At 36.5% G+C, this 17,153-nt stretch overlaps 2 protein-coding genes and 1 long non-coding RNA gene across 14 annotated transcripts in view; 2 read left to right on the top strand and 1 right to left on the bottom strand.

Moving 5' to 3' along the window:
* The first annotated feature begins 346 nt into the window (after positions 1 to 346).
* On the top strand, positions 347 to 1,701 carry LOC114880520 (probable tRNA N6-adenosine threonylcarbamoyltransferase). The gene is made up of 4 exons (XM_029196622.2): positions 347 to 461; positions 588 to 1,029; positions 1,108 to 1,286; positions 1,371 to 1,701. The coding sequence occupies exons 1-4, from the start codon at positions 347 to 349 to the stop codon at positions 1,640 to 1,642; spliced, it is 1,008 nt and encodes a 335-aa protein (XP_029052455.1). The 3' UTR covers positions 1,643 to 1,701.
* Positions 1,702 to 1,784: 83 nt separating this feature from the next.
* Positions 1,785 to 17,153, top strand: part of LOC114880516 (potassium voltage-gated channel protein Shab) — a 42,000-nt gene continuing 26,631 nt past the window's right edge. For 3 of the 12 annotated variants that reach the window (XM_046286097.1, XM_046286096.1, XM_029196603.2), the window contains exons 1-4: positions 2,044 to 2,191; positions 2,422 to 2,605; positions 6,700 to 8,101; positions 16,119 to 16,965. In XM_046286097.1, coding sequence (XP_046142053.1) covers positions 7,010 to 8,101; positions 16,119 to 16,965 — 1,939 coding nt within the window. In that variant the 5' untranslated portion in view covers positions 2,044 to 2,191; positions 2,422 to 2,605; positions 6,700 to 7,009. The other 9 variants (XM_046286102.1, XM_046286101.1, XM_046286098.1 and 6 more) reach the window with 7 other exon arrangements.
* LOC114880521 lies at positions 4,290 to 6,693 on the bottom strand. Its single transcript, XR_003790089.2, has 2 exons — positions 4,741 to 6,693; positions 4,290 to 4,630 (listed from the first exon to the last, which is right to left on the bottom strand). It is a non-coding gene; the product is annotated as an uncharacterized LOC114880521 (long non-coding RNA).

Raw genomic sequence — 17,153 nt, 5'->3', positions numbered from 1 at the left:
AAACGAGATAAGTAACAGATGTCGCTACCAGTGATTCGGTAACTTAACGAATGCTTTGTTATTTTTTTTTTTTTTTCTTAACCTTACATACAATATATATTTTCATCAGTAAAACAATTTATACTTACTAAATTAATAATTTTTTATTCTAGTTGAAATAATACTTTCAATTTGGCATGTATGTATATACATACGTATTATAACTAGAAATGAAATAACACGATTGTATGTACTGCGCATGTTACCTGTGTTTTCTATTGGATGATTAATCTATCCACGTGCCAATGGATGCCGACTAGAAGAGCTTTACTAATCGTCCCTTAAAATTGAATAATTGACAGAAAAAATGGTAATCGTAATTGGATTCGAAGGGAGTGCAAATAAATTGGGTATTGGGATTATTCAAGATGAAAATGTTTTGTCAAATGTACGACATACTTATATTACTCCACCAGGCGAAGGTAAACTTCACATGTATACTTTCACTTATGTATTACTTGATTAACAAAAACTGGTCATGTATATACACTGTTTGTTATTATTTAAAAATGTTAGACATGAGATCTTTTAAAGATTCTTTTAAAAAGGATTTTTACCTCGTGAAACTGCGCAACACCACAGAGAACATGTCCTTGTCGTTTTACAAAAAGCACTGAACGATGCTAAAATAACTTTAAAAGATGCGGATGTGATATGCTATACAAAAGGACCAGGAATGGGAGCACCATTGACAATTACTGCATTGGTAGCAAGAACAATTGCTCAATTATATAATAAGCCAATCGTTGCAGTAAATCATTGTATCGGTCATATTGAAATGGGCCGATTAATTACTGGAAGTATAAATCCTATTGTTTTGTACGTTTCTGGTGGAAATACGCAGATTATCGCATATTCTCAACAGAAATATCGTATTTTTGGCGAAACAATAGATATTGCTGTTGGAAATTGTTTAGACCGTTTCGCAAGGCTATTAAAGCTATCAAATGATCCTAGTCCTGGTTATAATATAGAACAGTTGGCAAAAAAGTAAGTTATTATGATAAAGATTTATTCATTGATACACACGCATTGATTATATTTTATTATAATTTTACATCAATATAGAGGGAATAAATTAGCTCCATTGCCTTATGTAGTAAAAGGAATGGATGTATCTTTTTCGGGAATTTTAAGTTATATAGAGGAACATCATTCTTCTTGGCTTGACTCCAAAGAATTTACTCCAGAAGATTTATGTTTTTCTTTGCAAGAAACAGTGTTTGCCATGCTTGTTGAAATAACAGGTATTATTATTACTTATAATTTAATTTTATAATGTAAGAAGAAAAAGAAGAAGATATTATCTATTTAATACAATAACATTATAGAAAGAGCAATGGCCCATGTGAAGTCATCCGAGGTATTAATTGTTGGTGGCGTAGGATGTAATAAACGATTACAAGATATGATGGAAATTATGTGTAAAGAGAGAAATGCAATACTTTATGCTACAGATGAGAGATTTTGTATAGATAACGGTGTAATGATTGCTGTAGCTGGATTACTTCAGTACAAAAGCAACGGGCATACACCATGGATAGAAACAACATGTGTACAAAGATATCGAACAGATGATGTACATATTTCTTGGAGAGAATAAATGAGTTTTATATAAAATCATTTGTTGCAATAATGAATAAAAGTATTTTTTAAAAAGTATTTTTTAATATAAATTCTGATAAATTTCATAAGGATATCCATTATTCCTTGTATACTACTTAAAATTTGTATCGCATTATAAACGTGCAGTATTGCTATATTATTATAATATTTCGATAACGCAATTAACTTAACGAATACATTACAATTCTGTTGTTATAATTTACAAATTTGAACGGACCGCCGCGTGGTATTCGGTATCCATAAATAGCTAGTGCGTACGCACTTGTGTATGTGCGCATGCACAAACATTATTCGGGTTCAAAATTGATATCGAGCTATCAGTTTGTGAAAAGAAGAAAAGCGAGCAACACAGGCGGAGGTAAAATTTTCATGACACGCGCGGTAGATAGAAGTAGCATACAATATTCGTCGACGCAAGCGCACGTGTGCCTGTAGTCCAAACAATACTTTTGTCGTTAGTAGTGGCTGTTATAATATTAGTAGAATTCGTATCGTCATCTCTGCCGGATACACGATCAGCAGCACTGTTAGTACCTAGTACAAACGTCATTAAAAGTATCGTTTGAAATTATTTGAATTTTATGATGAATAAAACGTTTGTAATTTTCTACCAATATCGTGTTAGTATAGAATTATAGATTTTTCTTTTGAATCGTTTCATGCGTAAGTTTTATCGAGAGAAATAAAGAAAGGAAAACGTGAAATTTCTTTTATATTATAACGACTATATCATATTGTCCATTTCCTAATCGATAGAGGCGCGAACACCGATTGCAGCGCTTGATGTGGAACAAGTGGCAGTACGATATCGTCATTGCTCGTCAACGATAGTCACTGTTCGTCAGGGTGCATTTACTTGGTGCCTTTAAGATGTGCCGTTATATGATAGTGCACGATGTCTTATCTTTTTGACCGAATGATACTCGTGCTTAAAACAGAGGTGAGTCGCAAAATTTCTCCTGCCTCGTTTCTACCACTGTACATCTATTTCCGTATAGTAGCTGCTTCATTATAGCATCGTATCGGTACGTCAAATACTGTCTCCAAATAACACACATACAGACCTAGATAATTTAAATCTCTCAGCTGTTCGCCCTTGAATCTGCTACAAATTCTAAAGTAATTCACGTTTTTCGATATTTAACTATTCTTCATTTCACTTTGAGATATTTTTAACGGTAGACGGTGCATCAACGTTGATACTATAACGATTTGACAGTGATTCTGGGTAAACTTTTTCATTGTCAATTAAAAAATAAATGATACAAGCATTCTGTACTGGTCTTTCAACAATTTACAGTATGTAGAATTTTTTGTTACCGAGGTCAGGGAACAGGGGGTATAAAGAATTCAAAGAATATATTCTGATACAAAAATCAATATCTGTGAAACTGGAAAGAAATATGCTTTCAAATACATAGTTGTTTGAAAGAATTGATGAATGTTAGTTTTCCGATCATGAGAATTTTTTTTCTGAGTTTTTTTGTGAAACAGATTAAGGATCCTGTGTCATTGATTCTGTTCGTGAGATTATATTCAAAGTTACTGGCTGCATACAGTCTTTACATACTATTGGCTGGTAATTGGTAACGCTCAGCATCCATCTTTACTACTGTCGCCCGCGATAATATGAATAGTGATCGCGGTATGTTCACAAACGTGCGTTAATCATTCTCTAAACTGTGTTCGACGTGGTGCATCGATTCAATGAAACTTTTTTAAACACTTTCGCAAGTTGCATGTGATTTTCGGTAGACGATGAATTCGTATCTGCAGCAACGTTATTAAAAGCAAAGAATATCGTAACTGGCATATCTTACGACACTTGAATATTTTTGTTAGCCATACAATATCATATTGACGCGTAGCCAAGATTCAAACTATGCATTCGGACAATGCATCAACAACGAATATTTAAATAATGTATCTTCGAATCGTAGAGGCGTCGAATAAATTTTTTTTCTTTTTCTTTTTTTTTCCTTTTTCTTCTTTTTTTCATAAACATAGATACCGATTGAAATAAGAGCAAATAACAATGAGGAAATAGTAGTTCAATCGATAACGAGAGCATCGAGTGTAACAAGCGTAAAACCACTCGGGGATGTAAGAGGGAGAGTTGCTTTGGAATTATGCCACGAATAAATGCCGTGCCATGACATTTAAAGCTGTTTTACAAAATATCATATGAATGGAAAATTAATATTTGACATCTTCATTCGGTTCACTTGTGTCATCACGGTTTTCAACGTGTCAACATTTTTTCAAATTACCTCGTGTTTAATGAAATTGCGAAGAAATACACATAGTCATTAAAAGATGAAAATTCCGTCCGGTCATTTTCATCGACACAGATCGATCTGCGTGAAGTTTCTACTCAAAAAACGAAAAAAATTGTAAAAACACCGTACACGTCAATGACAAATGATTCTATGTGAATTATAATCCAAAGAAAAAAAGAAATAATAATAATAACAATAATAACATTAATAATATTAATAATGTATTGGCATTCTTGATTCGTCTATAACAAACGATTATTTAATAATAAGAGTGCTTGTTGCTTTGCATATACGCTTCAAATTTTGCATGATTTGTCTTGAAATTATCGTGTTGTTAATAATAAGAACATTAAAGTTTTTTTATTGTAATTGGTGTTACCTCTGTCATTTTCTAGAAGAATACATGTAATTGATCCACGATATTATTTCTAGAAATACAATTCAAGGCTGTGTACGATGTGACCGTATATTTCGTGACTTAACTTCATCTAAAGCATGACAAATTTTTCTTTCTGTTATCGTAAACAAAATATGACCTCTTTCCTAACATTGGATTTTATTTTCATCACGTAATTAGATCGTAATACTTTCTTATAACTATGTATAAAATTGTATGCTGATTGACTGTAACAGATTACAGAATACTGAAGGGGTCATCGATAACCGGCACCACGAATTTAATATACCTAATTAACAAAAATTTCAAATTACATTAATATTATATTACAGTAGGTAGTAAGTGGAATGTCTAAATTGATTAATGAAACGATTCTATTTATGTACATTGAATTATTACCTATTATAGCGTGTCTGACTAAACGTGTCTGTTTTCACTGCGGCATTTAATAACTGCTTGTATTTTATTGGTCAGTATTTTAATCCCTTTTCTCAGTATTTAAATGTGAAGGGTCAGTATTTAAATCCTTTGGTCAATATCCTTCCATATTAACCATTCCCTATTTATGTACTAACCTAACCTAACCTAATCTAACCGTTTAGTATTTCTATACTGACCATTTTGGTAATAAAATACTGACCGAAAGTTGATTTATATACTGACCGAAAATGAATTTAAATACTGACCTTTTAATTTGTTGCCTTTAATAACGCGTTATTAAGATGATAAGTAGTAACGGTGTGGCAGGACAGTTGTCCGACCGTTGACGGACATATCTGAAGGTAGTCGCTTTAAATTTCGATCTATTCTACTGAAATAATCCAGCTTCAATAAAAAATCGTTGAATTAACAAACAGATATCAAAATTTTCAAATTTACTTTTTTCTCAAAAACAAAGTTAAATACAAAAGAAAATATTATTTATTTCTGCAGATGGAATCATTCTGCTTCCGGTTGTATCATCAGTAGGCTAGGATGCGTAAATTATCAAAGTAGTATGCGTACAAAGTATTCCAAACCTTCTGTTTAAGAGGTTTGCGTGAAAATTTGAAGCGTTTGTACATTCTAATCGCGCACGATTAATCGGTATTTATCGTAGCTGGTAGCACTATTTCGTCAAAATAATCGCTCTCGTTACATACTGATCTAGACTTTGCACGAACTCACGTGCACCATTGAATTAGGACTATCGAGACAGGTGCTTTTCACATGGAAACTAGGTCAGAGTGTATTAACCTCGTACGTAAATAGTACTGGTCATACATAATGTTTGCGACAAATATATACATATGTATCTATGAATATATGTATACATATATATTTTTTCTAGTTACCTCTAGTTACTTCTCCTTTCGTGATCTTGTTGATCTGTTTTTGGACTCCATAATCGAATCAATAGCATGGCATTAGATTTGAAATATGGTACCACTATAAACGACAATAATTTCTTTTTACTTTCTACCTAAACGCCCCATAGTCGGCGTTGTTCCGTTTTCTTTGTAGTTTCTTTTACTATCTACGATAATGAAATTCTTCTAAACAGGGTCGAAGATGTTACAGATACTTCTGAAATAACTTGAATCTTATTTTCGTATCGGCTGAACAGCAGGCGGCCGAGTATCATAGATATTAAGAAGGGATGAGAAACTGTGATTCGAGGAATCTTGGAAATAGCATCTATTATTTGGGTACATTTCGTAATGTCGTTACACTGCAATGTATAATATATTGCAAAAGTTTCGGATCTCTATTCAAAGTAGAATATATACAGCTCAACGACCTTTACATTACATAAAGTTCATTTCATCGTCAGTAGATGTACAATGTGTAAAGGTGCAACATGAACGGTTCATTGATTATCATAATTATTTATAAAGGAATATACCCAATGTACCTGTACTTGTTATGATTGGTCATTCACCTTGATCATAAACCTACGTTCCTCTGGAAACAAATAATTCATCGTTTCCATTTATTAAAAATTTATAAAACAGAATATTAAAAAGAAAGAAAGGGTTAGGGCTTGTAGAGTTATTTTGTATTTGTCCTTTGATGTCTGCAGGTGTCCTAAATGTCCTCGCCCCACATCAGCACAAACTTTACAGAATTGTAAACTTTTTCAAGCACTTCCAACTTTGTTTGAATCATTCCACATGTGTCTGACGAACAGATTCGCTATTGTGGTTTATTCTTAATACTTTCGATTACGACAGTGAAAATGACCATGCGTAATAAGACATGTTATAATTACTAATGACGCTTCACTCAATAGTAACACATTCAATCGTTAAGATACATCAAAATAAACCACTGTTCTAACCAAAATCCACTAAACATTTTATTAATATCTTTCCCCAGAGTATGACGTGGCGCGGTTTAACCGAGCCAAGAGAAGAGGACAGACGTAGGTACGGATGAAGCACAAGAAGAGTAACGAGGACGAGGAGGAGGAGGAAGAAGAAGAAGAAGACGGAGAAGCGAACGGTGGAGAAGAAGGAGAAGAAGAAGAAGAAGAAGAAAAAGAGGAAGGAAACAAAAGAAAAGTGATTCATCTGGTACTTGAAGATCCTGATATTTTATCATCAGCCAATGTATTAATATCATCATCATCGTCGTCATCATCGTCGTCGTCGTCGTCGTCGTCGTCGTCGGCTAATCGATACATTTGATGCTGAGCGAAAAGAGATACGAAGACGACTCAACACTGGCGGACGGGGAACGTAATGGAAGCGCCGTGGTCACGGGCCCGGTGCTATCGTCGTCGTCGTCGTGCACGGTGCCCTACATCGGCACCGACCAGGGTTTCGTGTTCGAGGGTGGCGGCACGACGACGTTGCAGCGGGCTGGTGCAGTCGGTACATCTGTCACTAGCTGCACCGGTGGAGGAGGAGGAGGAGGAATTGGAACCGGAATTCTTGGTATCGGTTCAGGTAACGTTGGTTTAGGGATTAACATGGGCGGTGGAATGACCGGAGGTGGGATTGCCATTGTTGGCGGAGGAAAAATTGGCGGAGGAGGAGGAGGAGGTGGATTGAACAAAGAAGTACGTTACGCACCTTTCTCATCATCCATAGGACCAACGGGTTCTATGGGGCCGGTTAATCTTCCGCCATCACCTTTGCCACCGCCTTTGCCACCGCCATTGCCACCACCGCCGCCGCCGCCGCCGCCACCGCCGCCGCCGCCCTTGCCGCTACAGATGCAGCAGCAACGTGCCTATTCGAGGTCGATGACGTCCCTACCGCCTGAGCCGTTCATGATCATGAGATCTAAAGCTCTTAATCGACGGGTATCGATCAACGTCGGTGGTGTCAAGCACGAGGTACTATGGCGTACCCTTGAAAGATTACCCCACACACGTTTGGGACGATTGAAAGATTGCAACACGCACGAGGCGATCACCGAACTATGCGATGATTATTCTCTAATCGATAACGAATATTTTTTTGATCGACACCCGAAATCATTTAGCTCTATATTGAATTTCTATCGTACCGGGAAGCTACATCTTGTAGACGAGATGTGCGTGTTGGCGTTCAGTGACGATCTCGAGTACTGGGGTGTCGACGAGCTTTATCTGGAAAGTTGTTGCCAACACAAGTATCATCAACGAAAGGAACACGTGCACGAGGAGATGCGCAAAGAGGCGGAATCGTTGAGACAAAGGGAAGAGGAGGAGTTCGGTGAAGGACAGTGCGCGCAATATCAGAAGTGGCTTTGGGATTTATTGGAGAAACCGACCACCTCCATCGCTGCAAGGGTGAGTTGTTTATATTTGTTTTATTATCGTTGATGAAACACGTGCGACGTTCTACTACATGATGGATAGGAAAACAAGAAAATCGTGCGCGTGCATTTACTTCAGATTTCTCGTTAAAGGGGGTTAATAAATGGGTAATGGAGAAAAATTGGATTGTTATTTTTAATGTTCAGAGGAGGGAAGAAGAATTTGTCCCTAAGCCAAACGACACACAATGTTGTGTAGTAATAATAATGTATCATTTGGCACTGATGAACTTTCGGCTACCTCGGAGTCCTGCTTGTTCATCTAAAATCTAAATTCTATTGTTGTCTGTCGCAGAGGTCTACTTTTTCGTTTAACTAACTTTTATTTAAAATAAAAGTAACAAATACAATATGTAATGTAATAGATATCTTGGTAGTTCGGTGAACTTGTAGAAAAGCTACTCCCCCACCGATTTCGATGATTTTTAAATACCTATGTTGTAAAATTTGTCATTTTAAACAACTTTTTTTCTTTAAGCTAAGATGTCGAACTCGATTAGTTTGCGAGATATTCGCGAAAGAATATTGTTACCACTACAACGAATTGGTAGGCTCGCTTGCCTACCGTTTCCGTAAGCAGCACCATGTGCTTCGGCTCCTATTCATACAACGGGTGAACTAAAAAATCAAATTATAACATTTGACTCGCGTAGCCGGCTGCTTAACCCTTGTGTGCACAACCGGGTACCCGGGTACCTGGGTGCCCACTGGATACATTTTTACATGCAAGTAAATTGAAGATCAAAATTTCGCTTGGAATCTCCGGATCGTCGTTATTTGATTCAATTCTAGGACAATGATGCATGTAGATATTAAAAAAAAATTTGTTTCGCAAAAATAATGGAATTTAAAATATACGTACTCCGAGGACGCAACCGGGTACCCGGGTATCCACCTCGCAGGAAAACTCGAATTTGATAGGCTTATTAGTTTTTTACCAATTTATTTGGCACTGGTGCACATCTATTTAGCCCCTCTCTCACTTATTAAGAAAGGGGCCCGACTGTAGATGTACAAAATCCAGAGCAGGTAAAAGTGACCGCGCTTTCTTCTACAATTGTATAAGCTGTTAAGAGATCTATTCGTTTGAAATTGTCTTGGACACTCATCATACATCTTTATTTATTCAAATAAATGTTAAGAGAATGATTTTATTTGGAGGAATATTTAAAAAAGTGAAATAAAGAGAGGTGGATACTCGGGTACCCCGGTTGTGTAACAACGTTGGTAAAGTTGGTTGCGTACAATGAGTTGCGTTGATTCTGTCACGGCGTGTGACACTTATTCACGTCGAAGAGCCAATTGGCGAGGGGTACGCGAAGGAGAGACTATAGCCAATTGACTGCTGGCGTGAATATGTGTTAGAGCAGGCCTGCCCAAGTAGGGGAATTTACTCCTGGACGGTGGCACCCAAAATCCCGACACCCACAATCCCGACATCCAAAATCCCGACACCCACAATCCTGACACCCAAAATCCCGACAGCCCAAAATCAATGCCAATAAATATGTTACTTCATAAATTGTGTTTATTATTTCCTTATATTAAAAATGGGTATTGGTATTAATTAGCGTAGTATACAGGGGGGTCTGGGGCTCAGAGCCCCCCAGTCAGCAAGACGAATTTAATATGTTACTCTTCAACTCGAGGGGGATGACTTCAAAATTCGGACGACGTGATTAACACGGTGGCCTGTCGGGATTTTGGGGTGGACCCACTCCTGGAACACATGTTTTGGGTCCTCTTCCAACGCTGCTCCTTCAAGTAAGATGGGACCGAGGAGACAATACCGCCGCTAGGAAAGACGGAGAGACGGTAGTCGGAACCGTCCCATCGTACTTGAAGGAGCAGCGTTGGAAGGGGACCCAAAACATGTGTTCCAGGAGTGGATTCCCCTACCTGGACAGTGTTAGAGTCACACGCCGCGACGGATTCAACGCAATTCAGTGTAGTACTTACATAAGGGTTAAAGGCGGCCGGAAGATTAATATAACCTAACCTTTTTTTTTTTTGTTTATGGGAGAGGAAATACATTTACGTACGCGCGGGGAACTCGCCCTGTCGCACTATTCGGCTAAGGGGGCCCGGGCAGTGTGGAGCTCATACCACCCAGAAGGGGTGATATGTATTAAAACCTCTCGCCTAAGCGAGCTATGTGAACCTGGCACCCGATTTAAAAAAAATTAACTTTTTTTTACGGAAAATGATAGTGTTTTGTTTGTAGTTGATTGTAGTAACAATAGTTTCGTCTGTAGTTGGATCAATTAATAAATAAACAAAATTGAAAAATTGACCCGCACCCGAAATTGAGATATCTCAAATCGGTTTTTTCCATGTGATTCAGAATCGTTTGTAGTTGTTTGTAGTGATTTCCCTTTCGTTTATAGTTGACTTCACTTCATAAGTTTCCTTCTATTGAGGGTGGCGTAATCTAGGGACTTGAATCTGCCCCTTTTTGCCCAACGAAAAGTTATCAGCCACGCGCATTATCGCGCCATTTTCAATTACATTATTTATGCTATATGCTTCTGTACTTTTAATTCCACTCATCTTACTCGTTCCTTTACATCCCCCTTTTAGTCGCCTCTTACGACAGGCAGGGGATACCGTGGCCGCATTCTAAGCCCCCCGAGCCACAGGGGGTCAACGTTTCTAGTTGAATAGTTTAAAAGTTATAGGGGATTTTTTTAAAGTCGAGTGCCAGGTTCACATAACTCCCTAGGCGTGGGCTGCCGGTACTTTTTCACCTTTGTCGGGCATCCTAGGAGTACCGGCGATAGCCGCAACGACGCTTCCTTAATATAACCTAACCTAACCTAACCTAACATAGATGTATAAATAACAGAAAAAAATAAAATACCGCCAATATTAATACGGATGGCAGACAATCTCGTGGTGCACAATGATTAATACTAACGTTGACGGAATTAATTTTTTTCATTACTTATATGTCTAGATTAGGTTAGATTAAGTTACATTAATATTCCGGCAGCTTTTAGCCGTTGTCAAAATTATTGAAACTAGTAGTTAACTTCGATTTTAAGCTGACCCGTTACATGGACGGTAGCCGGGCCATGTGGTGCTGTTGACAGAAACAGTAGATAAGCGAGGGTTGCTTGCCGACGCACAAACAGCCGCAGACCTACAGACGAAATTCAATATAGTAGTATGTACTCATAGTTTTTTGCTAATATCTCGCAAACTAATCAAGTCCGATAGCTTAGAGGAAAAAAATTGCTTAAAACAACGAATTTTACATAAAAATCATCAAAATCGGAAGGAGGGCTTTTCTACAAATTCACCGGTAGATTCTGTTGGTGTTGAAATTTCAATGAATCTATTTTTCTCCACGCCATTATGTCAATTAGGATCTGACAAATTCTCGGTGATAAGAAAACAAATATATTATATACCTATATGTTTTATTTTATTCGAATGATTACGCTCGCAAGAACAAATGAATTATTTTGAGCAGCTAGAAAACATTGTAACATTTAAATGATTAAACGAAAATATGAATTTTTATAAATGTTTCGTTCAACTAATCTACTTACACTATCTCCACGTTTACAGTTTTAACTGGAGCCTTAATTTACAAGAAAGGTACTATTAAGTTGATAGAGTAGAGCATCGATTCAATTGTAGACTCTTCGTTATTAGAAAAAAATTAGTAGTTGAGAACGTTTATCGAGCTCTGTGATTTATCATTCAATCTCGTTGTAGATTTAATCATTGAAATATAGTAAAACCGATGGAATTTTAGCATTCTCGTTACAACGATTAATCCCTTTCAGATAACATTATAAATATGTATAGTACAAAGGAAAAATAACAAGCCAGATGCTTGTAAATTGTTACTAAAGCTAAGCAACAAGTAAACATCAGTTAATAGAAATAGAAATTCTTGCATGGTATTGTTCTTCATCAACAGTTTATTTGTATATACACAGTATAGCTGTATATATGTTTCCTGGATAAAAGAAATACACGAGTATATATAATTAGAAATCGATTTTGCTCTTCTCTGTCAAGATCAGATTGATACCAACTTTCGTTGACTGAGGATCGTTGTTAAATATATCCATTGAGTCAGATTGGAATTTAGATAGATTCTGTTTGATGCATTTGTTTAATCCATCAACGTTTTACTCGTTGCCATAAGGTGTAAGTACGTACTTATGTATATTGTATATGTGTATATATATACACGTAGAAGTTCAATGTATATACACATATAATTTGTTGTCTGTTTAAAATAACCGTAGGCACTATTACTTTGTACTGTTTAATTATAATTAAAAATCACGAGATATATTTAATTTATTGCTTGTTATCTATATATTAAATGATCCAGTATTTGAAGGTTGATACCTTGATCTTCACAGTAAAAATGAACACGTGTAATTATATAGTTAACTCTAAAATTTAAGCTTTCCAATTTTTCACTTTATGCTATTAATTGTTTTTTTTAATTAGCGTGTATCAATTAATAAAAACGAAAAAGTAAATCAACAGAAAATTTAGATGTCTACGGTTTCCCTTAAATAGACCCTACATGTACATAAAAGAGACCATAGATATACGATAAGTAGATAAAGTAATCACATAACATAGAAATTGTTAATAATTATTCTCTAATAGAAAGAACATCGAATTCATTTGTTCAATCACATTTTGTGTCGATGTATGTAATGTATGTTTTATTTCTAGGTGGTGTTAACAACATGATTATACTAATCTCATTGTTCTGTAATCCAGCTTTTTAGCTTTTAAATTTCATTCCTGTTTTTTTTTCTTTCTTTCTTTTAAGAGTCATTATGATTAATACTTGGTCCTCGAATGATAATGGGAGTGCATAATACGCGATTACCAGGTATCACGTTGATTCTTTCTCGACACCGCTCCCTGTGAGATGTCACAGTAACTTCGCTACCAGCGAATTCAATTCAATACTTTTTACCCATTACTTGTTGTATATGTAATTAATCATCTAACGCAATTAGATCGACATTAAACACGAAGGGTTGTAACGTTACTCGAAAAGAAATGCATTTTATCTGCTTAGAAATTACTTGACACCGTTGCGTTAATATATCTATACATGTGTTATGTATATTTTTATTTTTATTTCTTTTCGTGTCACGTTAGATAACAATAGAAATTGCCAAGATAGATTAACGTTGCCCTCCTACTAAAATACTTGTCATACACACCACAAACAATACACATTGCACACACTGTTGCTTCGAAATGGAACAATATTAATGCGGGGTAATTAATTAGCACCTGTTATCCATCACTAATTATCCATTACACTGTAGACTTACGATATCCTGAATCCTTTTTTTTTCTATTCACACATATATGTATTTAAACGTATATGTGTATGTGTGTGGATTTTTCATTGCTGTTTTTTTTTTTATTCTTGTCAGACCTGAATCGAATTAGGAGAATTTTATTTGAACGGAAAGAGAAAGTGAAATTTATGAATTGTTCTTTCTCTGGTTAAACTCTTCATTGTACGTCGAAACGTTTCTTCTCAATTCGTCAATATTACAGAAACTATTGATTTTCTACTATATTTAAACTACCTAAGGGTCCGTCGGTCAATAACTGAGTAGCTACTTCGGAAAGTATAGTCGTCGACAATAATATATGTTGTCCTCCATATTAATATGGAAATTTCACTATATTTCTATGTCTCTTTGCGAATAGAATTCAATTTGAACCCAAAGAATTTCTAAAAATTCGCAAAGATTCGATACGATGGCATTAAAAGAAAAAAATGGAACGTACTAGTTAACGCGTAAAGTCGAAGGTCATTTTCTGCATGCAAAGATGATAACATCGGATAATGATTCAACTCTAATTGTAGAATAATTATTTGATTAGGAAAAAGCAGAAATTCAATCTGACCTACGATGTTACATATGCGATAATTAACTAATTCAAATTTTATTTCATTAATTATTAATTATTATTCCGAAAGAAATGTAAATCCATCTTTCGTAGAAAAATAATCATGCACTGGTGATTATTCATTTTTTCCAACGAACAGATTGAAAAATTGTTTGCAACGAGTTTCGTAGTTTGTCGCTTTATATCTGCAGCTTGAAATTTTTTTGCTAAACCTGACTTAAGTAAAGAACGATTCAATTGATGATTCTTAATTTACGTTTGCTTTGTTTATAGAAAATGATGCGCGCTTTGAAGTGTTAACCAGTATGGATTAATTAAGAAAATAAAATAACATACGTAATTGAGAAAGTGCCGAACATAGAATTTTTATTAATACCATTTGCAGATATTCTAGACAAGTTTGCTTCAACGCAAGCTTGATCAATTACTTTTTTGCATTAACGAGTAGATGTATCATTAAGGACCGTAATTAACATCCGTATATTTGACCTTTGTAAAAACCCTGCAGTTTGTTTGCATGAAAAACTGTGGATCTATCACTTTGTTCACTTCCATTTCTTCTTCACCTTTTGCTTTTCAACTTGCAACCAAAATTACAGTCGGAAGATAAATAATTTTATTTCTAAAATTAAATTACTTATAGTGTTTCATTTGTTAACCTTTATTCGGAAATACAATTATGATTTAACTTTTGTAAAATGAACGCTTCGAATGCCTAACGATTCATGCTAGTCACGCAATTAACTAAATTAATTAAAATAATTTCACTTCCGAGTGTAATTAGTATTTCTGTGTTACTTGCAATATAAATAAATATCTATCTATATCTATGCGAAAAGAGCGCCTATTTATTTTGATTTATTAAAAAAGAATAAAGAAAAAAAGATATAAATGAAAAATGGCAATTAACACAGCGACGAATTGATTTCGCTTTGTAGCGATTGCACTGTAGCCTGATTAGGTTATTATAGGACGTTTATAATAAAATGATTGGGCACTACCTAAGGGTGGACCAAAAGGGAGCGGGGTTTTGAAGGGTCCAAATGAACAATAATACGCTAATAAGAAATAATACGCTTGCCGAACAACGTACAAATTTGTATAAGTCGAGCGACGTCGGGCAGACTGCCTTCAAACGACGAGATTCTCAATGATGAATCAAGTATCTGTGTAACTAAAACGATTCTATGGCAGTTTTCAGCGATTCTGTTCACTTGTATTTCATTCAAGTCCTCAGTTTCGCAGGAAATGCTTTAGAACGTTATAGCGGTCCGCATTATATACAATCCTACATTCCTTTTTAACTTATCATTCAAGCTTCAACCGTTGGTCCCAAAGTCGTTTGGAGGTTTCATTGACAAACACTCCGAAGATAGCACTTTGTTTCTCTTCTAATTTATAAACGATGTCTCGAGCATCGTATCTTGAACAAAAGTTTTCGAACAAGCTTCTTTACGTATGCAAATTGTTGCTTGCTTCATATATTGTACATTTTTTCGTACAACTATATTTATTGCTTTGTCAAGTGATCGAATATGTTGTTGGTATATATATTATATATATATATATATATATTATTTTTTCAACGCTTTCGTAACGTGAGAGCTTTTGGTATTTATCCTTTTTTTGGTAGTGATTGTTGCTTATACAAGAAAAAAAAATATGCAGGCTAAATGCAAAGTTGTTTCTCTTTGTGGTTGAATTTTTCTGTAATTGATATTCATATCTGTCACATGGTGAAAAGATGGTGTTTTTCTTGTTCGTTTTGAAACGAGGTTCTTCGCATCGTTGTTATCAGAGAATTTGTGTTAGGTTGGTAAATAGGAAATGGTCGGTTTTCGAAATAGATTCTGAAAGAGACTCGATGGAAGAGCGTTCCTTTCTTCCTTTTCGTGCGTACTATGGTTATTTCGAGAATAAGAAGAATAAGAAGAAGAGAAAGAAGAATGAAATTAGTATAGATTCGAGGGTATTGGTTAGAGAAAAAATGAAGGTTACACATCGCAGTTGTAGGTGGATTGAGTCGAACGATGATATTCCGTTTTGACCGGTTGATCCCGTCGCTTTTCCAGGTGATAGCTGTGATATCAATACTCTTTATTGTGCTTTCGACGATCGCACTAACTCTCAACACCATTCCTAGTATGCAAGTGAATGATGAGAAGGGGAACTTTCAAGACAATCCGCAGCTCGCCATGGTGGAGGCAGTATGCATCACATGGTTTACACTCGAGTACGTGCTTAGGTTCAGTGCGTCGCCGGACAAGTGGAAATTCTTCAAGGGCGGTCTAAACGTGATCGACCTGTTGGCAATACTGCCGTACTACGTATCTCTGTTCCTGGTCGAGACGAACAAGAACGCGACCGACCAGTTCCAGGACGTGCGCAGGGTAGTGCAAATCTTTCGTATAATGCGGATCCTGAGGATCCTGAAGCTGGCCCGCCACTCGACCGGGCTGCAGAGCCTTGGCTTCACATTACGTAATTCGTATAAGGAGCTGGGCCTGCTGATGCTCTTCCTGGCGATGGGCGTCCTCATATTCTCGAGTCTCGCTTACTTCGCTGAAAAGGAGGAGCCCGGGACCAAATTCATAAGCATTCCTGAAACATTCTGGTGGGCGGGCATCACAATGACCACCGTCGGATACGGCGACATCTACCCCACGACCCCGCTCGGCAAGGTGATCGGCAGTGTGTGTTGTATATGTGGTGTCCTGGTAATCGCGTTGCCCATTCCCATTATCGTTAACAACTTTGCCGAGTTCTACAAGAATCAGATGAGACGGGAGAAAGCCCTTAAGAGGCGGGAGGCTCTCGAGAGGGCTAAAAGAGAGGGCAGCATCGTATCCTTTCATCACATTAATCTGAGGGACGCCTTCGCCAAAAGCATGGATCTCATCGATGTCATCGTCGATACTGGTAAGCGACGGACCACAAGCAGGGTATACGTAATATATACCGCAGTTCACCAGAGTTCATAACTGCGAAAAGACCAGTTTTCGTTCTTCGCGCATCTCTAGTACGCATCTTCGCCCTGATTGGCGATACTCCCAAACGAAGTAGAAAGCGATTAGCGGAGAGCTCGCTGCGTTCCCCCACCACCTTCC

This window comes from Osmia bicornis, chromosome 6 (genome assembly GCF_907164935.1).
Source record: "Osmia bicornis bicornis chromosome 6, iOsmBic2.1, whole genome shotgun sequence".
Taxonomy (NCBI): domain Eukaryota; kingdom Metazoa; phylum Arthropoda; class Insecta; order Hymenoptera; family Megachilidae; genus Osmia; species Osmia bicornis.
Note: the sequence above shows the minus strand (reverse complement) of the source record. Positions and strands in the feature narration are given on the sequence as shown.